Source organism: Oncorhynchus mykiss, chromosome 8, assembly GCF_057628025.1.
Source record: "Oncorhynchus mykiss isolate SJ-2025 chromosome 8, ASM5762802v1, whole genome shotgun sequence".
Lineage (NCBI taxonomy): Eukaryota > Metazoa > Chordata > Actinopteri > Salmoniformes > Salmonidae > Oncorhynchus > Oncorhynchus mykiss.
In genome coordinates, this window is record NC_143029.1 from 61,880,486 (window position 1) to 61,907,152 (window position 26,667).

Below are 26,667 nucleotides of genomic sequence, written 5' to 3' on the forward strand. Positions count from 1 at the left end.
TTAATTGAATAGATGGATGGTCACTTGATTGTACTGAGAGAAATAAATCAGTCTTGACTCTTTTGACATTTCAGGCAAATAAAGACAATACGCTACATTTGCGCTCCCCGGAAGGAAGACATGCACAATTGCGCACATTCCATTCCCAAAGACAGCATACACGTGTTGCCTTCTTGTGCGTAAAAGTCTTTGTTGTCTGTTGGTGTCTTTGCATGTTGTTTGTTTTCAATCGGGGAAGAAAGCATGCATCACTTTGCATACCGCGGTTAGTCCCCATGGGGCGTGTGGTGGTTCTCCTCTCCAGTCTAAATGATGTCACTTTCTAAAAAGGCTGTCAGCAAGAATGTAGGTGGCACCCAAACACAGTAGAAGGGAGATTCCCGCAGTAAAGCTCACACACTGTCACCAAGGCGCTTCAGTGAAATAGTCCTGCACTTTACTTGGATAGTCTCTGCTTGTCATTTCACCGGTTATCAACCAGGGGAAGGCATTCCAGGAAGACTGTAGGAGTCTCTTCGTGTGCCTCATGGCTGCGGTACTTGGAAACAGCACCCGAACTACGGGAACTTCAGATTGTGAGCTGAGAAGCCACTTCAGAAGGAGAAAGAGGAGGAGGTCGACAAGAAAAGGTCAGTAGACAACTTGTTGTGGTCAAATGACGAGTTGTCACCATGAGTTAAATGTGGACAGAAGGTCACAGAATGTACCCTTCATTGAGATGATTTAAGTTTGCCTTGAGGGTTACTTTGTAAGATAAAATCACAAAGCCTGAAATAAACGCAGGAATACTTTGTCACTGCATCGTTATTGGGAAATATCTTTACTTTATTTTGGAGGTGTAAGGTTTGCCAGTGGTCATAAAATGTAGCCTACATTATTACAAATATGATCATACCACACTGTAAAACCAAGTACCTGTGCAGCACATGCTCAACTCATTTCTGCAAGGAGTGAAGTGATACAATTGTTTATTAATTGATCTCCTCATATTGGAGGCAACAGAGAAAATGCACTGTGTTGAATTTTGATTCTCATATTATTGAACTGTAAGTGCCTTTGGTCCTGAATTGATTCGTAAGGATATTATAAAATAGGCTTACTCCAATCAATGGAATGCTTTGACCAATAATTTAAATGGCTTTTGATAGTTCCCTCCCTCTATCTCCTGTTATTTAAATTCACTCTCATTATCATGAAAGCCCTGACAATAATTTATATTGTCCTCTTGGCAACAGGTCAACATTTTAGGATTACACTGCACTGCCATTGTTCTTGACACACTAATCCTCGGAAAATGCTGCAGATTATTTCATGAGGGGCTTTGTATTAAAACCTATGCTTATTCAAAGTGCCTAAACCTTTTCCATTCTATGTACGACCTATTGGCCTTTTGCTGCTCAATGTGAGAGTGTATAACGTTACAGTGAATGCATTGCATGTGCCCCAAATGCTAGCCGATTCCCATTAGGGCACTGCGTTTAGTGCAGACTTGGTTTCAAAATAATCAGTGGCCTTCTTTTGAGGAGGTTTGTTGTAATGATTTAACTAAAAGGTTATTTTGAATTGATATATTGACAGAAGAGTTGTATATTTCTCTTTTGAATGTGGGATGTGGTAAACATTTGAGTAGGCTATAGAAACATTCAAATGATGAGACAAATATATGAACTTGGAACATTTCTTGGATATCATGAAAGTTTTCTTTAAACACAATAATGTTTTGATCATTAACAGAATACATTTGGTAAATTACTGGGAAAAAAAAATCTTTATTTTTACTATTTTCTACATTGTAGAATAATAGTCAAGACCTCAAAACTATATGAAATAACACATATTGAATCATGTAGTAACCAAAAAAGTGTTAAACAAATATATTTTAGATTCTTCAAAGTAGCCACCCTTTGTCTTGATAACATCTTTGCACACTCTTGGCATTCTCTCAACCAGCTTCATGAGGAATGCTTTTCCAACCGTCTTGAAGGAGTTCCCACATATGCTGAGCACTTGTTGGCTGCTTTTCATTCACTCCTTCTCTCTCTTCACTCCTCAACTCATCCCAAACCATCTCAATTGGGTTGATTGTGGAGGCCAGGTCCTCTGATGCAGCACACCATTACTCTCCTTCTTGGTCAAATAGCCCTTACACAGCCTGGAGGTGCGTTTTGGGTCGTTGTCCTGTTGAAAAACAAATGATAGTCCCACTAAGTGCAAACCAGATGGGATGGGTACAGGTTAGAGGTCATTTGTACATGAACAGTCGTGGCCAAAAGTTTTGAGAATAACACAAATATTAATTTTCCCAAAGTCTGCTACATCAGTTTGTATGATGGTAATTTGCATATACTCCAGAATGTTATGAAGAGTGATCAGATGAATTGCAATTAATTGCAAAGTCCCTCTTTGCCATGCAAATGAACGGAATCCCCCAAAAACATTTCCACTGCATTTCAGCCCTGTCACAAAAGGACCAGCTGACATCATGTCAGTGATACTCTCGTTAACACAGGTGTGAGTGTTGACGAGGACAAGACTGGAGATCACTCTGTCATGCTGATTGAGTTTGAATAACAGTCTGGAAGCTTCAAAAGGAGGGTGGTGCTTGGAATCATTGTTCTTCCTCTGTCAAATATGGTTGGTTACCTGCAAGGAAACACGTGCTGTAATCATTGCTTTTCACAAAAAGGGCTACACAGGCAAGGATATTGCTGCCAGTAAGATTGCACCTAATTCAACCATTTATCAGATCATCAAGAACTTCAAGGAGAGCGGTTCAATTGTTGTGAAGAAGGCTTCAGGGCGCCCAATAAAGTCCAGCAAGCGCCAGGACCGTCTCCTAAAGTTGATTCAGCTGCGGGATTGGGGCACCACCAGTACAGAGCTTGCTCAGGAATGGCAGCAGGCAGGTGTGAGTGCATCTGCACGCACAGTGAGGCGAAGACTTTTGGAGGATGGCCTGGTGTCAAGAAGGGCAGCAAAGAAGCCACTTCTCTCCAGGAAAAACATCAGGGACAGACTTATATTCTGCAAAAAGTATAGGGATTGGACTGCTGAGGACTGGGGTAAAGTCATTTTCTCTGATGGATCCCCTTTCCGATTGTTTGGGGCATCCGGAAAAAAGCTTGTCTGGAGAAGACAAGGTGAGCGCTACCATCAGTCCTGTGTCATGCCAACAGTAAAGCATCCGGAGACAATTCATGTGTGGGTTTGCTTCTCAGCCAAGGGAGTGGGCTCACTCCCAATTTTGCCTAAGAACACAGCCATGAATAAAGAATGGTACCAACACATCCTCCGAGAGCAACTTCTCCCAACCATCACAGAACAGTTTGGTGACGAACAATGCCTTTTCCAGCATGATGGAGCACCTTGCCATAAGGCAATGCTCAGCATTTAACACCATAGTACCCTCCAAACTCGTCATCAAGCTCGAGACCCTGGGTCTTGACCCCGCCCTGTGCAACTGGGTACTGGACTTCCTGACGGGGCGCCCCCAGGCGGTGAGGGTAGGTAACAACATCTCCACCCCGCTGATCCTCAACACTGGGGCCCCACAAGGGTGCATTCTGAGCCCTCTCCTGTACTCCCTGTTCACCCACGACTGCGTGGCCACGCACACCTCCAACTCAATCATCAAGTTTGCGGACGACACAACAGTGGTAGGCTTGATTACCAACAACGACGAGACGGCCTACAGGGAGGAGGTGAGGGCCCTCGGAGTGTGGTGTCAGGAAAATAACCTCACACTCAACGTCAACAAAACTAAGGAGATGATTGTGGACTTCAGGAAACAGCAGAGGGAACACCCCCCTATCCACATCGATGGGACAGTAGTGGAGAGGGTAGTAAGTTTTAAGTTCCTCGGCGTACACATCACAGACAAACCTCAGGAGGCTGAAGAAATTCGGCTTGTCACCAAAAGCACTCACAAACTTCTACAGATGCACAATCGAGAGCATCCTGTCGGGCTGTATCACCGCCTGGTACGGCACCTGCTCCGCCCACAACCGTAAGGCTCTCCAGAGGGTAGTGAGGTCTGCACAACGCATCACCGGGGGCAAACTACCTGCTCTCCAGGACACCTACACCACCCGATGTCACAGGAAGGCCATAAAGATCATCAAGGACAACAACCACCTGAGCCACTGCCTGTTCACCCCGCTATCATCCAGAAGGCGAGGTCAGTACAGGTGCATCAAAGCTTGGACCGAGAGACTGAAAAACAGCTTCTATCTCAAGGCCATCAGACTGTTAAACAGCCATCGCTAACATTGAGTGGCTGCTGCCAACACACTGACTCAACTCCAGCCACTTTAATAATGGGAATTGATGGGAATTGATGTAAAATATATCACTAGCCACTTTAAACAATGCTACTTAATATAATGTTTACATACCCTACATTATTCATCGCATATGTATATGTATATACTGTACTCTATATCATCTACTGCATCTTTATGTAATACATGTATCACTAGCCACTTTAAACTATGCCACTTTGTTTACATACCCATCTCATATGTATATACTGTTCTCGATACCATCTACTGCATCTTGCCTATGCCGCTCTGTACCATCACTCATTCATATATCTTTATGTACATATTCTTTATCCCTTTACACTTGTGTGTATAAGGTAGTAGTTTTGGAATTGTTAGTTAGATTACTCGTTGGTTATTACTGCATTGTCATGTGAGAAATAAAATGTGATTTGATTTGATTTGAAAGTGATAACTAAGTGACTCGGGGAAAAAAAACATAAATATTTTTGGTCCATGGCCAGGAAACTCCCCAGACCTTAATCCCATTGAGAACTTGTGGTCAATCCTCAAGAGGTGGGGTGGACAAACAGAAACCCACAAATTCTGACAAACTCCAAGCATTGATTATGCAAGAATGGGCTGCCATCAGTCAGGATGTGGCCCAGAAGTTAATTGACAGAATGCCAGTGCGGATTGCAGAGGTCTTGAATAAGAAGGGTCAACACTGCAAATATTGTCTCTTTGCATCAACTTCATGTAATTGTCAATAAAAGCCTTTGACACTTGTGAAATGCTTGTAATTATACTTCAGTATTCCATAGTAACATCTGACAAAAATATCTAAAGACACTGAGGCAGCAGAATTTGTGAATATTAATATTTGTGTCATTCTCTAAACTTTTGGCCATGACTGTAGGTAGGGGTGAAGTGACTATGGATAGATAATAAACAGTGAGTAACAGCAGTGTACAAAACAAATGGCGGGGGTGGGGGTGGACATTTGATTAATTGTTCAGCAGTCTTATGGCTTGGGGGTAGAAACTGTTAAAGGGCCTTTTAGTCCTAGATTTGGCGCTCCGGTACCTCTTGCCGTGCGGTAGTAGAGAAAACAGTCTGAATTGGGTGACTGGAGTCTCTGACAATTTTATGGGCTTTCCTCTGACACTGCCTATGATATAGGTCCTGGATTACAACGGGAAGCTTGGCCCCAGTGATGTACTGGGCCGTACGCACTATCCTCTGTAGTGCCTTATGGTTAGATGCCGAGCAGTTGCCATACCAGGTGGTGATGCAAACGGTCAGGATGCTCTCGATGGTGCAGCTGTATAACTTTTTGAGGATCTGGGGACCCATGTAAAAAAAATTCAGTCTCCTGAGGGGGAAAGGTTTTGTCATGCCCTCTTCACGACTGTCTTGGTGTGTTTTGGACCATGATAGTTTGTTGGTGATGTGGACACCAAGGAACTTGAAACTCTCGACCCGCTCCACTACAGCCCCGATGATGTTAATGGGGGGGGGGGGGGGGGGGGCCTGTTCGGCCAGCCTTTTCCTGTAGTCCACGATCAGCTCCTTTGTCTTGCTCACATTGAGGGAGAGGTTGTTGTCCTGGCACCACACTGCCAGTTCTCTCCCTACAGGCTGTCTCATCGTTGTCGGTGATCAGTCCTACCACTGTTGTGTCGTCGGCAAACTTAATAATGGTGTTGGAGTCGTGTTTGGCCATGCAGTCGTGGGTGAACAGGGAGTACAGGAGTGGACTAAGTACACACCCCTGGGGGGCCCCAGTGTTGAGGATCAGGGTGGCAGACGTGTTGTTGCCTACCCTTACCACCTGGGGCGGCCCGTCAGGAAGTGCAGGATCCAGTTGCAGAGGGAGATATTTAGTCCCAGGGTGAACAACATTCTCACATAGGTGTTCCTTTTGTCCAAGTGGGAAAGGGCAGTGTGGAGTGCGATTGAGATTGCGTCATCTGTGAATCTGTTGAGGTGGTATGCGAATTGGAGTGGGTATCCAGGAGGATGCGGGTAATGTGAGCCATGACCAGCTTTTCAAAGCACTTCATGGCTACCGACGTGAGTGCTACAGGGCAATCAATCATTTAAGCAGGTTACCTTCGCTTCCTTGGGCACAGGGACTATGGTGGTCTGTTTGAAACATACATTACAGACTCAGTCAGGAGGAGGTTGAAAATGTCAGTGAAGACACTTGTCAGATGGTCTGTGCATGCTTTGAGTACACGTCCTGGTAATCCATCTGGCCCCGCGGCTTTGTGAATATTAACCTGTTTAAAGGTCTTGCTCACATCGGCTACCGAGAGCGTTATCACACTGTCATCCAGAACAGCTGGTGCTCTCATGCATGCCTCAGTGTTGCTTGCCTTGAAGCGAGCATAAAAATACATTTAGCACGTTGGTAGGCTCACATCCCTGGGCAGCTCATGTCTGGGATCCCTTTGTAGTACGTAGTAGTTTTAGAGCCGGTGTAGTAGGATTCAATCTTAATCCTGTATTGACGCTTTGCTTGTTTGATGGTTCGTCTGATGGCATAGCGGGATTTCTTATAGGCATCCGGATTAGTGTCCCGCTCCTTGAAAGCGGCAGCTCTAGGCTTTAGCTTGATACGGATGTTGCCTGTAATCCATGGCTTCTGGTTGGGATATGTACGTACAGTCCCTGTGGCGGCGACGTTGTTGATGCACTTATTGATGAAGCCGATGACTGAGGTGGTGCACTCCTCAATGCCATTGGATGAATCCCAGAACATATTCCAGTCTGTGCTAGCAAAACAGTCCTGTAGCGTATCATCCTCGCCATCTGACCACGTCCGTATTGAGCGAGTCACTGGTGCTTCCTGCTGTAGTTTAGCTTGTAAGCAGAATTCAGGTACTACTCTGTGTTTCACAAAGACAGACCAAAGTACAGATTTCCACCAGTCATACAGTTGAAGTCAGAAGTTTACAGTTAGGTTGGAGTCATTAAAACTCGTTTTTCAACCACTCCACAAATTTCTTGTTAACAAACTATAGTTTTGGCAAGTCGGTTAGGACATCCACTTTGTGCATGATACAAGTCATTTTTCCAACAATTGTTTACAGACAGATTATTTCACAGTTCCAGTGGGTCAGAAGTTTACATACACTAAGTTGACTGTGCCTTTAAACAGCGTGGAAAATTCCAGAAAATGACGTCATGGCATTAGAAGCTTCTGAAATGGCTAAATGACATAATTTGAGTCAATTGGAGGTGTACCTGTGGATGTGTTTCAAGGCCTACCTTCAAACTCAGTGCCTCTTTGCTTGACATCATGGGAAAACGCAGCCGTCATACCGCTCAGGATGGAGACGCCTTCTGTCTCCTAGAGATGAACGTACGTTGGTGAGAAAAGTGCAAATCATTCCCAGAACAACAGCAAAGTACCTTGTGAAGATGGTGGAGGAAACAGGTACAAAAGTATCTATATCCACAGTAAAACGTGTCCTATATCAACATAACCTGAAAGGCCGCTCAGCAAGGAAGAAGCCACTGCTCCAAAACCGCCATAAAAAAGCCAAACTACAGTTTGCAACTGCACATGGGGATAAATATTGTAATTTTTTAGAAATGTCCTCTGGTCTGATGAAACAAAAATAGAACTGTTTGGCCATAGTAACCATCGTTATGTTTGGAGGAAAAAGGGGGATGCTTGCAAGCTGAAGAACACCATCCCAACTGTGAAGCACGGGGGTGGCAGCATCATGTTGTGGGGGTCTTTTGCTGCAGGAGGGACTGGTGCACTTCACAAAGTAGATGGCATCATGAGGATGGAAAATTATGTGGATATATTGAAGAAACATCGTCAGACATCAGTTAAAGCATGGTCGCAAATGGGTCTTCCAAATGGAAAATTACACCACACATACTTCCAAAGTTGTGGCAAAATGGCTTGGACAACAAAGTCAAGGTATTGGAGTGGCCATCACAAATCCCTGACCTCAATCCTATAGAAACTTTGTGGGAAGAACTGAAAAAGTGTGTGCGAGCAAGGAGCCCTACAAACCTGACGCAGTTACACCAGTTCTGTCAGGAGGAATGGGCCACAATTCACCCAACTTATTGTGGGAAGCTTGTGGAAGGCTACCCAAAACATTTGACCCAAGTTAAACAATTTAAAGGCAATGCTACCAAATACTAATTGAGTGTATGTAAACTTCTGACCCACTGGGAATGTTATGAAAGAAATAAAAGCTGAAATAAATCATTCACTCTACTATTATTCTGAAATTTCACATTCTTAAAATAAAGTGGTGATCCTATCTGACCTAAGACAGGGAATTTATACTATGATTAAATGTCAGGAATTGTGAAAAACTGACTTTAAATGTATTTGGCTAAGGTGTATGTAAACTTCTGACTTCAACTGTATGTCCATTGCTCATGTTTCTTGGCCCAAGCAAGTATCTTCTTGTTATTAGTGTCCTTTAGTAGTGGTTTCTTTGCAGGAATTCGACCACGAAGGCCTGATTCACGCAGTCTCCTCTGAACAGTTGATGTTTAGATGTGTCTGTTACTTGAAATCTGTGAAACATTTATTTGGGCTGCAATTTGAGGCTGGTAACTCCAATGAACTTATCCTCTGCAGCAGAGGTAACTCTGGGTCATCCTTTCCTGTGGCGGTCTTTATGAGAGACAGTTTCATCATAGCGCTTGATGGTATTTGCTACTGCACTTGAAGAAACTTTCAAAGTTCTTAAATGTTCTGCATTGACTGACCTTCATGTCTTAAAGTAATGATGGACTGTCGTTTCTCTTTGCTTATTTGAGCTGTTCTTACCATAATATGGACTTGGTCTTTTACCAAATAGGGCTATTTTCTGTATACCTCCCCTATCTTGTCACAACACAACTGATTGGCTCAAATGCATTAAGAAAGAAAGAAATTCCAGAAATGAAGCTGGTTGAGAGAATGCCGAGAATGTGCAAAGCTGTCATCAAGGCAAAGAGTAGTTACGTTGAAGAATCTCAAATCTAAATTATATTTGTATTTGTTTTAACACCTTTGTGGTTGCTACAGGATTACATATGCGTTTTGTCATAGTTTTGATGTCTTCACTACTATTCTACAATGTAGAAAATAGTCAAATTAAAGAATAACACTGGAATGAATAGATGGGTCGAAACTTTTGACTGGTGCTTTACCTTGTGCAGAGACTAGTGGACTTTTCAGTACAGTATACTGTAATTGGTTATTTGGGAAAGTTGTGCAATATTGTCCTTTATTCAGGACAGATTAACATGATGAACCAACATGGAACAACAGCTGTTGTTGACCATTTCTGTCATCTGTTGTTTCAGCAAAACGTATTATGATGATCTGTATCCATATTTGTTGATTTGATTGTTATTTTGATATAAAGTTACATTACAGATGTAGGATCTTAATTTGACAGAAAATGCAAAATAATCATGCAGCAACAGGTTTTGAACATTTAGTCCATATTGTTGCTTGATCAGTGGTTAGGCTATTAGCTGGCCAAAATGTAGGCTACATTAAATGTGCAATTCTGTTAATATAACCGTGTGTTAGTGTGGGTTTTCAGTAAATTACAAAGCTCATCTGCATTTCCAACAGTGCAGGAGAATTCTCAGCAGCAAAAGAGTGATCAAATTAAGATCCTACATTTGTATAACAAACATACAACCATTGCTAGAGCAAGTCAACGTGCAATTTTACTTCGGCATTATTCACAGATTTGTAGCATGTATAGCGAGTGCCTCAGGTCTAGACAGACAGGAAGAAAAAGGCTTATATTAATGCAATGTAGAAACGCCAGGTCTGCATATATCTTTGTTGGTTGTTAAGTTGCATTGAAACCAGACATGACAGCAGTCAACTAGACAGCATTTTGTTAAAGACTGATGGCCAGACAGACAGACTGCCTGATCTGTCTATGGATCAGCATTAGGGAATGTTTTAATCTCATTTAATGTGTCAGGGAAACTAGTCAACTTTAAATCCACATTGACACCAATATAATAAAGCTGCAATTATTACAGTCCACTGCACAGTAACACTGTCGAGAGACGATAACTGAAACTATGACACTTATTGTATTTAATGTTGTAGCATTCATGAACCATAGGCTGTAGTGAAGAAACCCAGAACAATATCTTCAATATGTTCAGGGAGTAGATCATTTGACAGAGTGCTATTGTTTAGCAAAAAGAAAAAAGGTTCAATAAAGCCCTTCTCATTGATTCCACTGAAAAGATGCCATTTGTCAGAAGACTCACTCTACTACAAGGCAACATAGATTAGAGGAAATATAGTATTTGGTTTGATGAAGAGGCAGACAAGCAGTCAATGGTGCTACTAGTTGAAATGGGGACATTTTCACAGCTGTTGTATCATCGGAGAGCCACAGATTCGTGCCACAGTATGCCATTGTTATTATCCTCAATTGCAATTTATTTCACATTACCATATGTTTTAGGAAATATTTTCATCATTCAGTTCCAAGCAAGTATTTATTGTCGGCTTTGGGTTTAGTTTTTGAACAGCTTTTGTCTGTGTTTATTTGATTTGATGTACTGTATGAGTAATTTGATTAGATGTCTCTGCTAAAGGCTATCACCCAAGCTAAAGGGAGTCAAGTGGAAGGCTTCCACTTTCCTCCACAGTGGACAGGATGCGTGTGATCACAGTGGACGGGATGCGTGTGATCGTCATGGATTTGTGCTCAGATATCAGATATCTCACTGCTTGACTGGCTCTGAGCCTCTGGTTGAGTGGAGTTTATGAGATATTGTCATCTATAGTTCAAAGATATGACTGCAGATTAGATGGGTGGGCTGTTTTTAAGAAGATCCAGGGCCTTATGTATGAAGTGTCTCAGAGTAGGACTGCTGATTTGGGATCAGTTTAGCCTTTTAATAAGATTCATGGACAAGGAGGTACCTGATCCTAGATCAGCACTCCTACTCTGAGATACTTAATACATACGGACCCTGATTTTTCTCTTAAGTACCCACTAAACTGGAAAGACATTTTTTTCTCTCTGAGGTTTCAAGGTTCATTATGTTCATTGTGTAATGTCTGTTGCATAACAACCTGTTCAAACTGATTTAATAGAGTCCTTTGTTGATGTGTGTGGTAATATGGCTCCTCCTCTCTGAGAATATAATTATGAAGTTCTCTTCCTGTTTATCTGATCACTGCAGATGGGAACAACCTGCTTGTGAACTCCAAACATCACAACTACATGAATAGTTTGTAGCATATTATGTATTAGTTATAAAATGAGTTTGGGTAAAGTGGCAAACCTCCCTTTGGCTCTTAACCATGACAGGCTGTTTCCCCCCTGCTATCTTCATTTGATGTCACTTTCTCAGTAGAGATGCAGACTTTTGGCAGACAGGAGCCTAGCCAATTGTGTCAGTTTCATAGTTTCATCCGCGTTACATGGGTGTGCTGGTTTCCTCAGAGAGGCGGTTCACAGGTAAATTAAAGGAGGTTGTCAGATGATTGTTCCATCACCTCTCTCTGGTTCGATAGAGATACACATCTCAAACCCTCACTACAATGGAAAAGACCAACTGGATTGAGAAAAACATTCAAAATTGGTCCAAGTTGTTTTGAAGTTTTGTCGGGTACACCAGGCTCTATTTGTTTTCAGCTGGCGATAAGCCAGCGCAATGATCACATGCTCATTTGCAATTTTGTTTGCAGGGTTGGACCCTTTTTTTCAATTTTCGCCTAAAACCACAAACCCAAATCTAACTGCCTCTAGCTCAGGACCTGAAGCAAGGATATGCATATTATTAGTACCTTTTGAAAGGAAACACTTTGAACTTTGTGGAAATGTGAAAATAATGTAGGAGAATGTAACACATTAGATCTGGTAAAAGATTATACAAATACATATTTTTTTTTCCATCATCTTTGAAATGCAAAAGAAAGGCCATACATTAACATAGGTTCCCAGATGCAATTTAGATTTTGTGCACAAAATGACAGCAGTGTGTGTGCAAAGTTTCAGACTGATCCAGAGAAGAATTATCTCACTACACAATATTTTGAGCCAGAGACAGCAGTGGGGTCAAACTATAGAACCTTGTTGCTACATTTGAATATAGTATTAGTAGTATTTTAGTATTTTTTTTAATTAGTACTTTGCACATAGTATTTTATCAAACAAAACTATGCTACATTTTATCTCTGGGACCCTCAGGATGACGAATTAGAGCAAGATTACTGAATGTAAGTACATTATTTACCTTCATAGGTGAATGAATCAAACCAGTTGCCGTGATAAAAGTGTTTTGTTGTTGTGCACTATCCTCAAACAATAGCATGATATTTTTTTCTTCTGTAATAGCTACTGTAAATTGGACACTGCCGTTGGATTAATAAGAATTTAAGCTTTAGGCCCATATAAGACATGGCTATGTCCCAGAAAGTTGACTGTTGTATCCAACATTTTCTAGTCACATTATCGCATATTGAGCAACAACCGTCCCGGTTTAAAGACACCGATCCGGTAAAGGTTAGCGTGTTAAAGTCGGCGCTCTCCTTTTTTCAAACCCTAGCAAAGGATTTGTCTTTTACCTGTCTTATATGAGCTCTCTTGCGCTGAGGTGGAAGGGGTGGCAATATCGGAGGTGCGTTCTTCCTTAAAAACGTTCGCCAAAGTGCCAATTTCAGGCAGCGCTGGTGCGGATATTTAAAACCATGGTAACGAGTTTGGTTATGGAATAGATTTTGACAGGGGAAGGGCAGTCTGTACAGCCTTGATGCACAGTGCCCATTTGCAAAAATATCAGGTTTGGGAGAATCCCCTTTCTATTGTACATTATTTTAGCCGGCTCCTGTTATTATTTTGGATGTGCGTAAAATGCCCGTCATGGAATAAGAGATGAGATAATCCGGTGACACTCGTATTTAGGAACATTTACATAATTGTTAGCTTTTTTTCCTCTGTTTAGTTTGATTAAAAAACAAGCCCTTATAGGCTACCCTTACCCTACTATAATGAAAGCTGGTTCAAAAGCGATGCGTCTGTTGTCTCTTTCTTATCCTGACCATGCATTAGCCAAGTAGCCTATCCATTACAGGTTTATAAATGGTCGCTCATGATTTTGCATTTTTCAGAATTCACGTCAGCCTACCTGCAGTGCATAGGCTACTCCATTCAGCTTGTATCGCGCACCTCCAAACATATATTATAAATTATTCAGTCCTATAACACCATATCAACGATATGTGCCTCACGCAAACAGCACAGGAGCAGGAGCCTAGTTTTTTTGTTTGAGGATAAGTGCCATGCGTAAATGGGCCTATACACCTTGAAGCGGTGTACAACAATATTGACTTCAACCCTCTTCACATATTGAGCACTGGATGTGTTTTAACTGCTGCTATTACTCATTACTGTAGCCTATGCTATTTAACAAACTGTATCAATCCACAATGGACTAGGAAGAGAATTGTGCCCCCAGCCGAATTGGAGAAGACAATGCAAAGACCGTCAATAACCTACAGAACTTAAGATAACTGCATGCAGTATTAAGCCATGAAACGTGCTGATTGGACAGTGAGGCCCCTCCTCACATGTATAATTTATGTATTAATCAAAGCCCAGCCCTTTCGCTCCACCAACTGCTATTGCACTCATAATTCCCACAGTGAAAATAGCAAAAATATTTTGGGCACACTCCTGGACCTTTAGCCCTACTGCCAGCGCTATTTTCTGTGAAGTGCACAGCTCAAAATTGAAAGTCTAACGCAGTCTTTGCAACACTGTGGCCATTTCCCCCTTGGTGAACAGAATACACTGTTGGTGTTAGTAGTGACTGACGTTTTTCACCCACCAGGCCCTTTTGTCCACCATCCCCTCTTCATCCCCTATGTGACCTGATCAAAGGTAGTGCACTGTATAGGGAATAGGGTACCATTTGGGATGCATCATGGTTTATTTCTCGCCTCATTTCCCCTTCCCCCAGCCAGACTCCAACCTGGCCCTGCTGAGCGGATTCTACAAATTATGACCAATTTGTTACCATTAAATGTGAGATGCTTATTTGATCCACTAAATTGATTGAATTGTGGAAATTGAATGTATGTATATTGAAACAATGTTTGCCTCATCAAACTCATTTTGCAAAGATGATAACAATGCAAATATGCACATTTTAAACTGGAGAAATATTTGTGGTCTTGATGTTTGTGCAAAATAAAGTAATGTGTCTGTACAGTGCATTCGGAAAGTATTCAGACCCCTTGACTTTTTCCACATTTTGTTACGTTACAGCCCTATTCTAAAATTGATTAAATAAAAATATTTCCTCATCAATCTACACACAATACCCCATAATGAAAAACATCCTTGAGATGTTTCTACAACATGATTGGAGTCCACCTTTGGTAAATTCAATTGATTGGACATGATTTGGAAAGGCACACACCTGTCTATATAAGGTCCCACAAGAGCAAAAACCAAGCCATGAGGTCGAAGGTATTGTCCGTAGAGCTCTGAGACAGGATTGTGTCAAAGCACATATCTGGGGAAGTGTAGCAAAGATGGAAGCCACTCCTTAGTAAAAGGCACATGACAGATTCTCTGGTCTGATGAAACCAAGATTGAACTCTTTGGCCTGAATGCCAAGCGTCACAACTGGAGGAAACATGGCACCATCCCTATGGTGAAGCATGGTGGTGGCAGCACCAGACTGAGGTGAAGGTTCACCTTCCAACTGGACAACGACCCTAAGCACACAGCCAAGACAACGCAGGAGTGGCTTTGGGACAAGTTTCTGAATGTCCTGGAGTGGCCCAGCCAGAGCCCAGATTTGAACCCGATCGAACATCTCTGGAGAGACCTGAAAATAGCTGTGCAGCGACACACCCATCCAACTTGACAGAGCTTGAGAGGATCTGCAGAGAAGATTTGGAGAAACTCCCCAAATACAGGTGTGCCAAGCTTGTAGCATCATACCCGGTAAGACTCAAGGCTATAATCACTGCCAATGGTGCTTCAACAAAGTACTGAGTAAAGGTTCTGAATGCTTTTTTTTGGGGGGGGGGGGGGGGGGGGGGAATAGGGTGCCACATCTCTGCTGCTCGGTGGGGGTGAGGCAGCAGATACATCTCAGTGAAATTGGTGTCTCTGGGTTCAGGGGCCAAAACCCAAGCACATTACACAGTGCTGCACCAGTAATGTGTTAAATGTCACTGTGGGACTACAGGGAATCTCCTGAAGATAGGACCCTGGATGAATAATGGACAATAGTCAAAAAATAAAGTATTTTATAAAAATCTATTTCTGTTTAAAAATAAAATATTTATGTTTTATTGTCACATACACCGGATAGGTGCAGTGAAATGTGTTGTTTTACAGGTTCAGCCATAGTAGTACGGCGCCCCTGGAGCAAACTAGGGTTAAGTGCCCTACTCAAAGGCACATCAACAGATTTTTCCCAACGGAAACCGCTAAGCTACCTGCCTTCGTAAGGAAATGGGCCCTGGTCAAAATTAGTACACTATAATGGGAAACTGTGACATATCAAAACATGTAAATTAACATTTGATGACAGATATTCTTTTCACTGATATTGATTACTTTACGACAATGTACATTTTCATATCATGAGAAAGTAGTCCAATGTTTTCCTGGAAATGTTTTTGGAAAAGCTCAATGGATTTATTCTGGTCAGCCTGTTAGCTCAAACAATGCATTTAGCCAAAAGGTGGAGTGTTCACTATGAGATTAAATGAGGTATGGTACTTGCTCAACCTCTGAAAAAGAGGTCCAGGAGGTATCCTTATCTCCCCAGCAGAACTGGCAACCAGGGACTGGCAGAGATTAGTCAACTAATCACTCAGCCACAAAACGTGTGCATCCCAAATGGCACCAGTTTCCCATTATAGTGTGCTAATTTTGACCAGGGCCCATAAAGTAGTGCACTAAATAGAGTGCCATTTGGGATGCTACCATGGCTTTCCTACTCTCCATGTGCCTGAACTGAATGAGAATCTTTCGGCTTCCCACATTGCAATATTAAGACAACCAGTCTTATAGATGTCTACAGGTTCAAGAAAACAACTGTTTCAATTGTTTGTATTGCTTTGTAAGAAGTGAGGCAGAAAAGGGATAAAATGTACATGTTTGTCTGTACTTCTCCACTTTGTCAAACTGGCAATGAAGTGTGTATACACTGAAGTAGGTAATGATAGGAAGGTGGTTTCATAGTGTGGGTAGTAGCCTACTGTGCATAACATAAGACAGTGATGCAATCATAAACTATTACAGTCACCAGTACTATAGAGGGTTTTCCTTAAGAAGGCAGGTAGCTTAGCGGTTTCCGTTGGGAAAAATCTGTTGATGTGCCTTTGAGTAGGGCACTTAACCCTAGTTTGCTCCAGGGGCGCCGTACTACTATGGCTGAACCTGTAAAACAACACATTTCACTGCACCTATCCGGTGTATGTGACAATAAAACATAAATATTTTATTTTTAAACAGAAATAGATTTTTATAAAATACTTTCTTTTTTGACTATTGTCCATTATTCATCCAGGGTCCTATCTTCAGGAGATTCCCTGTAGTCCCACAGTGACATTTAACACATTACTGGTGCAGCACTGTGTAATGTGCTTGGGTTTTGGCCCCTGAACCCAGAGACACCAATTTCACTGAGATGTATCTGCTGCCTCACCCCCACCGAGCAGCAGAGATGTGGCACCCTATTCCCAAGTGGCACCCTATTCCCTATATAGTGTACTAGTAGTAAAATATATAGGGTGCCATTTGTAACTTCACCATGCTTAAAGGGATATTAAATGTCAGCTTTTTATTTTTTACTCATCTACCAAAAGGTGCCCCTCTTTGCGAGGCATTGGAAAACCTCCCAGGTCTTTGTGGTTGAATCTGTGTTTTAAATTCACTGCTCAACTGAGGAACCTTACAGATAATTGTATGTGTTGGGTACAGAGATGAGGTAGTCATTCGAGAATGTTAAACACTATTATTACACAGAGTGAGTTCATGCAACTTATTATGTGAATTGTTAAGGACATTTTTACTCCTTAACTTATTTAGGCTTGTCATAATAAATGGGTTGAATAAGACATTTCAGCTTTTCATTTTTAATGAATTCTCAACTTTTATAAAAACATAATTCCACTTTGACATTATGGGGTATTGTGTGTAGGCCAGGAACACAAAATCGAAATTGTATCCATTTTAAATTCAGGCTGTAACACAACAAAGTGTACAAAAAGTCAAGGGGTGTGAATACTTTCTGAAAGCACTGTACTTTACTGTGACTTTACACTTTGCTGTTCCCTTGGATATTTGAGTATATTAAATGCAGAAAGAATGAGATGGGAACCAAACAATGTAATTATAAGGCTTTTAAACTGGAGCTGCACGGGAAGCTCTTTGCTGCTCTTTCCTGGCCCGTATTCTTCCAGCTAATGATGTAATTTACTCTGGAAACGAAAACAAATAACTGTATTTTGTCACGCAGCTGCTTTTTTAAATTTGATTATTATTGTATTTTTTAGAGGGTAGATTAGCTTTAATATTGCAGATAGATTGTGGGTTCTAACAATGTAATTGTCTGCATAATTTCCAATCCCGCATATATTTAAAAATATCTTTATTATTTTCCCCTAACCCTACCACACCTCCGTAGCTGCTTAGCTAGATTTAATATCTGTCTCCTTCTCTGAACTCCATAAGAATTAACTGACTTGATAGAAGAGAATGCTTACTCATAACAAGCCTCAGTTTATCAGTTTGAAAGCCAAAGATGCTAGATAGAAGGTTAGTATTGAAGACTTGACAAGCAGGAACATTACAAGCCGACAGTTGCCTAGGTATTTAGTTCATCCCCATTCTGGGTGGATTACATGTGCATTAGCAAGATGTTCATTAGAATGTGCCTTCAGCTTTAATTCAGGTTAATCTGACTATACCCTCACAGGAAACAAGGACTGAACTGTATAAGCTTTCTGTAAGAGTTTAAGCTTAATGCTGTTAAATACAGTCGAGTGAAAGCAAGGCAAATACAGACATATTTCAAATGAACATTTCCTTTCTGCGTAATACAATACCTCTAAAGACACTGTATTCCGGAAGGTAAATAACATCTCTCACCATCTTGAAGTAGAGACATATCAGTTGATAATTGTAGCTTTCCTCCACCTGTCAAATACCACTACCTCAGATATCGAGACAGGACCCCCTATTACAGTGAGTCAGTCCCATAGTTATAGTTAACTATTAGGCTGAGTTGACATACGTTCTCTCTCCCATGCATTGCCTTCTCAACCTAATGAAATTTCACTGTTTGCTCTTATTTTAGTGCACTTTTGACACTTTTTATCATTTAATATCACATGATCACAGCTACCCCAAACCCAAGCCTATTAGACATGGAGAATCACATTATGTACATTACATGCTAAGGGTAAAATCTGATATCACATCATCATATTCCAGTGTGACTCTTTTAATACTCCAGAGGCAAATTGGTTAATTCCGTCATTGTTAATGAAGCATGTTTAATAGAATAATGAAATTAGGCATGGCAAGGAAAGTGAAAAGCACCCCCTTCCCATCCAATGTGTGAGGCCTGACAGCTATGCATAATCTCATTTGCTAAGCATAATTAATAAAAAGTGGTGTGATTTTTCTCTAATGCGTACTGTCTTTCTTCAAGGGCAAGAGAAATGTTGAACTACTTGGATAGTTTCTAGCTGACGGTAGTGACAATAGTCTCAACGCCATTCCTCTAGATCAGAAGCAGTTCAAATCATTTGAGAACATTCGGATTCATTATTATCATACAGATCAATATATTACATGTACACTGTATATAATACATACGTACAATGTATGCACAGTGGACCATGGTAACTGGCTAATGGTCCGCTTCTTTTTTACCTCCGCCTGGTTTTAAGTGCAATGGAAGCGTGAAAGTTCATTACTTTGAATTATTGGTCACTAAGGTGACTCGCAATTGCCATTAGCATGTTATTCTTCCTTCTATCTGGTAAAAATAACACATCTGCTCAAAAGAAGTGTGAACTGATTGACAGCTCTTTGTCTATTAGCAGAAAATCATTGATAAAACAAAAGAACAAACTGCCTGGCTGTCCATACATTCTGTAAACATCTAGGAGACAACTAGGTTACATAGAACTAGTCAGATTGGCAGATTTCTTTTAATGGATTCCATTAAAAGGATGCCCCTGTGTGGAATATTCTGGTCTTATCTGCCACACCTTTCAATTACTCCAGTTTTCTAAGCATTCCCTCTCTGTGTTTGTTTTCTCTCCATCCCTTCAGCCAGCAGAAATCTAATCGACTTTCAGCTTTACTCATCAGATTTGCATTGTTACCATGAAAGTGTTTACTTCAGTCCATTTTTTCTGGAAGTAATAGTTGGGCTCGGAATATATAGAGTTGAATATAAATAACATACAGTACAGGTATTGTCACGTTCTGACCATAGTTCTTTTGTGTTTTCCTTGTTTTTGTGTTGGTCAGGACGTGAGCTGGGTGGGCATTCTATGTTGTGTGTTTGTCCGTTTCTATGTATGTCCTGATAAGGTTCTCAATCAGAGGCAGGTGTTAGTCATTGTCTCTGATTGGGAACCATATTTAGGTAGCTTGTTTTGTGTTGGGGCTTGTGGGTGGTTGTTTCCTGTCTTTGTGTTCTCTGCACCAGATAGGACTGTTTCGGGTTTTGCCACGTTTGTTGTTTTTGCAATTGTGTTCATGTTTAGTTTCTCTTATTAAAAACCATGAACTCTAACCACGCTGCATTTTGGTCCTCCTCCCCTTCGACGGAAGAAAGCCGTTACAGAACCACCCACCACAACAGGACCAAGCGGCGTGGTGACAGGCAGCGGCAGCAGGAGCAGCGCAAGGAGGAATGGACATGGTAGGACGAGTTGGACGGTAAAGGACCCTGGGCACAGCCAGGAGAATATCGCCGCCCCAAAGAAGAGCTGGAGGCAGCGAAGGCGGAGAGGCGCTGGTATGAGGAGGCAGCACGGTGGCGCGGATGGAAGCCCGAGAGTCAGCCCCAAAAATGTATTGGGGAGGCACACAGGAAGTGTGGCAAAGCCACGTAGGAGACCTGAGCCAACTTCCTGTGCTTACTGGAGGGCGAGAGAGACCGGGCAGGCACCGTGCTATGCTGTGGAGCGCACAGTGTCCCCAGTGCAGGTGGATAGCCCGGTGCGGTACATACCAGCTCCTTGTATCGGCCGGGCTAGAGTGGGCATCGAGCCAGGTGCCATGAAGCCGGCTCTGCGCATCTGGTCTCCAGTGCGTCTCCTTGGGCTGGCGTACATGGCACCAGCCTTACGCATGGTGTCCCCGGTTTGCCAGCACAGCCCAGTGCGGGCTATTCCGCCTCGCCCCACTGGCAGGGCGACCGGGAGCATTCAACCAGGTAAGGTTGGGCAGGCTCGGTGCTCAAGAGCTCCAGAGCTCCAGTGCCCCTGCACGGTCCGGTCTATCCAGTACCACCTCCACGCACCAGCCTTCCGGTGGCAGCCCGGACTCAAAGGCTGTCTCTCCGTCTCAGCCCTACAGGTGCTCCCGCCTGTCCAGCGCTGCCAGAGTCTCCCGTCTGTCCAGAGCTGCCAGAGTCTCCCGTCTGTCCAGAGCTGCCAGAGTCTCCCGTCTGTCCAGAGCTGCCAGAGTCTCCCGTCTGTCCAGAGCTGCCAGAGTCTCCCGTCTGTCCAGAGCTGCCAGAGTCTCCCGTCTGTCCAGAGCTGCCAGAGTCTCCCGTCTGTCCAGAGCTGCCAGAGTCTCCCGTCTGTCCAGAGCTGCCAGAGTCTCCCGTCTGTCCAGAGCTGCTAGAGTCTCCCGTCTGTCCAGAGCCGCTAGAGTCTCCCGCCTGTTCAGAGCCGCTAGAGTCTCCCGCCTGTTCAGAGCCGCTAGAGCCGCCAGTCTGCAAGGAGCCGCCAGAGCCGCCAGTCTGCAAGGAGCCGCCAGAGCCGCCAGTCTTCAACGACCGCCAGAGCTGCGAGTCTGCAAGGAGCCGCCGGAGCCGCCAGTCTGCAAGGAGCCGCCGGAGCCGCCAGTCTGCAAGGGTCCGCCGGAGCCGCCAGTCGGCCAGGGTCCGCCGGAGCCGCCAGTCGGCCAGGGTCCGCCGGAGCCGCCAGTCGGCCAGGGTCCGCCGGAGCCACCAGTCGGCCAGGGTCCGCCGGAGCCACCAGTCGGCCAGGGTCCGCCGGAGCCGCCAGTCGGCCAGGGTCCGCCGGAGCCGCCAGTCGGCCAGGATCCGCCGGAGCCGTCAGTCGGCCAGAAGCTGCCAGAGCTTTCAACCGGCCTGAGCTATCTCTTAGTCCTGAGTTACCTCTCAGTCCTGAGCTACCTCTCAGTCCTGAGCTACCCCTCGGTCCTGAGCTACCCCTCGGTCCTGAGCTACCCCTCGGTCCTGAGCTACCCCTCAGTCCTGAGCTACCCCTCGGTCATGAGCTACCTCTCAGTCATGAGCTACCTCTCAGTCATGAGCTGCCCTTCAGTCCAGAGGTGCTCCTCAGTCCAATGGAGCCCTTTGTTAGAGTTCCTAGGCCAAGGTCGGCGGCGAGGGCCGCCACTCAAAGGATGCTAAGGAGGTGGACAAAGACAATGGTGGAGTGGGGTGCACGTCCAGCGCCAGAGCCGCCACCACGGACAGATGCCCACCCAGACCCTCCCCTATAGGTTTAGGTTGTGCGGTCGGAGTCTGTACCTTGGGGGGGATGTCACGTTCTGACCATAGTTCTTTTGTGTTTTCCTTGTTTTAGTGTTGGTTAGGTCGTGAGCTGGGTGGGCATTCTATGTTGTGTGTATAGTTTGTCCGTTTCTATGTATGGCCTGATATGGTTCTCAATCAGAGGCAGGTGTTAGTCAGGTGTTAGTCACTGAGTCCGAGGTGCTAGAGGAGCTCCTGAAACTTGACCCCCAAAAAACATCTGGGTCAGATGATTTAGACCCTTTCTTCTTTAAGGTTGCTGCCCCTATCATCGCCATCTCCAACCTTTTTAACCTATCTCTCCATTGCTTGGAAGGCAGCCACGGTTTGTCCTTTATTTAAAGGGGGAGATCAAGCTGATCCTAACTGTTATAGGCCTATTTCTATTTTGCCCTGTTTATCAAAAGTGTTGGAAAAACAACTGACTGGCCTTCTTTATCTAAAGTATTCTCTCTGGTATTCAATCTGTTTCCGCTTAGGTTATGGATATGTCACTGCAACCTTAAAGGTCCTCAATGATGTCGCCATTGCCCTTGATTCTAAGCAATGTTGTGCTGCTATTTTTATTGACTTGGCCAAAGCTTTTTATGCGGTAGACCATTCCATTCTGGTGGGCCGGCTAAGGAATATTGGTGTCTCTGATGGGTCTTTGGCCTGGTTTGCTAACTACATCTCTCAATGAGTGCAGTGTATAAAGTCAGAAAATCTGCTGTCTCAGCCTGTCACCAAGGGAGTACCCCAAGGCTCAATCCTAGGCCCCACGCTCTTCTCAATTTACATCAACAACTTAGCTCAGTCAGTAGGAAGCTCTCTCATCCATTTATATGCAGATGATACAATCTTATACTCAGCTGGCCCCTGCCCGGATGTTGTGTTAAATGCTCTACAACAAAGCTCTCTTAGTGTCCAACAACCTTTCTCTACCCTTAACCTTGTTCTGAACACCTCCAAAACAAAGGTTGTGTGGTTTGGTAATAAGAATGCCCCTCTCCCCACAGGTGTGATTACTACCGCTGAGGGTTTAGAGCTAGAGGTAGTTCCCTCATATAAGTACTTGGGAGTATGGCTAGACGGTACACTGTCCTTCTCTCAGCACATATCAAAGCTGCAGGCTAAAGTTAAATCTAGACTTGGTTTCCTCTATCGTAATCGCTCCTCTTTCACCCCAGTGGCAAAACTAACCCTGATTCAGATGACTATCCTATCCATGCTAGGTTACGGAGACATAATTTATAGATCGGCAGGTAAAGGTGCTCTCGAGTGGATAGATGTTCTTTACCATTCAGCCATCAGATTTGCCACCAATGCTCCTCATAGGACACATCACTACACTCTATACTCTGTAAACTGGTCATCTCTGTATACCCGTCGCAAGACCCACTGGTTGATGCTTATTTATAAAACCCTCTTAGGCCTCACTCCCCACTATCTGAGGTATCTACTGCAACCCTCATCCTCCACATACAACACCCGTTTTGCCAGTCACATTCTGTTAAAGGTCCCCAAAGCACAGACATCCCTGGGTCGCTCGTCTTTTCAGTTCGCTGCAGCTAACGACTGGAATGAGCTGCAACAAACACTCTAACTGGACAGTTTTATCTCAATCTCTTCATTCAAAGACTCAATCATGGACACTCTAACTTAGAGTTGTGGCTGCTTTGCGTGATGTATTGTTGTCTCTACCTTCTAGCCCTTTGTGCTGTTGTCTGTGCCAATAATGCTTGTACCATGTTTTGTGCTGCTACCATGTTGTGTTGCTACCATATTATTGTCATGTTGTGTTGCTACCATGCTGCATTGTCATGTGTTGCTGCCTTGCTATGGTGTTGTCTTAGGTCTCTCTCTATGTAGTTTTGTGTTGTCTGTCTTGTCGTGATGTGTGTTTTGTCCTCTATTTATATGTTATTTATTTATTTTTCATTTATTTTCTTTATATATATATTTACATTTTTATCTTTATTTTTTATATTTAATTATAATTTTTGTAAAATGATTTTATCCCAGCTCCCGTCCCCGCAGGAGGTCTTTTGCCTTTTGGTAGGCCGTCAATGTAAATAAGAATTTGTTCTTAACTGACTTGCCTAGTTAAATAAAGGTAAAAAATAAATAAATAAATAAATAAACATGTCTGGGGTTTCACATGGGGCTTTGTAATATTTTGTGTGGATTCCCCAGTAACTGTCTGTCTTTGTTGTTGTGTTTCAGAGAGAACCAGTATGCTGTCATCCTTCATCAGCCCTATGAAGATTAGAGATACTGGGACAACAACATCAAAAGACGATGGAGACACTTCAAGTAATTGATTCCTGTATTTCCCTTTCCATGCTATTCACTCACACCACATTTCAATCAGAGTAGCACACCAGCAATTTCAGTTTATACTTTCAATATACACCTTTTGCTAAGCTTTCCCATTTCGGTAGTTTGGCCTTTTCTTAAAAATCTCATCAACATAATGTGAAACTTAATAGCGGTTTCCTCAACTATGTTTGTTCTTGTCTTAATTGGGGAACAGATAGCAGCAGCGCTGAGGTGAAGGAGAATCGTCATAGCACAAACCAAGTGGACTATTCCACCATACGACAACCTGCACATCATCAACCAGCTCTTTACACTGACATCTCCAGAGAGCTCTCCAGGACTACTGCTCTAAAGAGGAAGCAGCCATTGGTGGAAGGAAAAGACAGTCTTCTCTATGAACTCCAGTTGATCTGTAAGAGGACAGCCCATTGCTTTACATCAGATAGCGCCACGACTCCATCTGCACTGTCGGTTGAGGGAGGAGCATCACGCGGGAGTGACGCAACCTGTCGGAAGACAATGAGGACTTCCTGGTCTGTCACAAAGAAGAACGCCCTGGTGCAGTTGAACGAGCTGAGACCAGGTCTACAGTATGAGATAGCATCCTGGACAGGGCCAGTTCACGCCCCTGTGTTCGCTGTAGGAGTAGAGGTGAACGGTCTCAGGTTCGAGGGCCGAGGCCCCACCAAGAAGAAGGCTAAGATGAGAGCAGCAGAGATGGCTCTTAGGTCCTTCATCCAGTTCCCCAATGCCCCTCAGGCTCACATCACCATGGGAAACCTCAACTTTATCAACACCACAGCACCAACAGACTTCACCTCAGACCAGGCCGTTCTCATCCCTGATACGCTCTTCAAGGAGTTTGAGCCAGAAGCAAACGAAGACCAATTCCTTTACCACAGGACAGACGGAAAGGAGTTGCAATTTGAGGAGCCACCAGCGCAGGGAGAAACACAACTCCTATACCACAGCCACAGGACAGGGGGAAAGGGACAGGAGTTGCTCTCCAGCATTTGTAACCATGGGAGACTAGTATGCCTGACCCTTGACCTGATGTCCTCAGCCAATCAGAAGAGGCAGAGGATCGGTTCCTCCATTGTTGAGGAGCTGAGGCCTGTGGCTCTGCTCAATGAGTTAAGGCCAGGCCTGAGGTACGTCTGCTTGATGGAGAGAGTGCGGGGCAGGCCGATCAGGAGCTTTGTGATGGCAGTGAGGGTGGATGGGAGGATATTTGAGGGCTGTGGGCGCAGTAAGAGACTGGCTCAAGCCCAGGTAGCTACCTCAGCCCTACAGGACCTGTTTAACATCAGTCTGGGGCCTGAGACTAGCATCAGTCGTACTGCCAGCTGGGCCAAGAGCTCTCAGCTACCTCAGGTGGGTACCTTACCTTCACTGACTTACTGTATGAGTTCTGAGTTTAACCATATTCCTAACTCTGTTTTGTCTAGCTATGGGGGAGAATTCTTCAATCTCAATTCATTTTGAAATCAGTACCAAGCCTTGCTTGCTGTTCAATGTCTCTCCTAAAACAATGACAATGTTGAGATGCAGTGTTTCAATTTGCTGTAATTTGGATATAACAATCACAGTGCATCATGTTTTTGATTTCTCCATTTCATTCACATCCTCATTGAAGTGCCCAGGTTGAACAGGGTTATTGAACATGCCCCATCCATTGCCTCTGTAGCTGCAGCATTACCATCCATCCCATCTTCTAAATGGTCATACTGAATATATCTAAGAGGTGCTCAGACTGCCACCAAATGGAGTGTGTCGTATCAATATGCATTTCATGTCCAGGAGCCTCAGGACTAAACGCTATCCTGGCTTGCATGCTCAACCACAGCAGCTTCACAACCCTGTTATGTCTGTCTGGCCTCAGAAAATCTGCTCTTCATCTTTTGCCATACTTTAGAACAGTAGTATTCAGACTTTTTTAGTGGGGGCCAAAACTATTTTTGCCCGATGTTCTGAGGGCCAAATATTTTTACCAATAATTTCTTGTGACCCCACCCCACACCAGACCTTAAAATTCAATTGCGGAACTCCCGGGTGGCGCAGTGGTTAAGGGTGCTGTACTACAGCGCCAGCTGTGCCACCAGAGACTCTGGGTTCGCGCCCAGGCTCTGTCGTAACCGGGAGGTCCGTGGGGCGACGCACAATTGGCCTAGCGTCGTCCGGGTTAAGGAGGGTTTGTCCGGTAGGGAAATCCTTGTCTCATCGCGCACCAGCGACTCCTGTGGCGGGCCGGGCGCAGTGCGCGCTAACCAAGGTTGCCAGGTGCACAGTGTTTTCTCCGACACATTGGTGCGGCTGGGTTGGATGGTGCACAGTGTTTCCTCCGACACATTGGTGCGGCTGGCTTCCG

The 26,667-nt window shown here is 43.8% G+C and overlaps 1 protein-coding gene across 1 annotated transcript in view; it reads left to right on the forward strand.

The window, feature by feature from the left end:
* Positions 1–362: 362 nt before the first annotated feature.
* LOC110530256 (inactive double-stranded RNA-specific editase B2) overlaps positions 363–26,667 on the forward strand; it is a 36,505-nt gene continuing 10,200 nt past the window's right edge. The window contains exons 1-3 of the mRNA XM_036985836.2: positions 363–629; positions 24,204–24,293; positions 24,514–25,673. Coding sequence (XP_036841731.2) covers positions 527–629; positions 24,204–24,293; positions 24,514–25,673 — 1,353 coding nt within the window. The 5' untranslated portion in view covers positions 363–526. The remainder of the gene's footprint in view (positions 630–24,203; positions 24,294–24,513; positions 25,674–26,667) is intronic.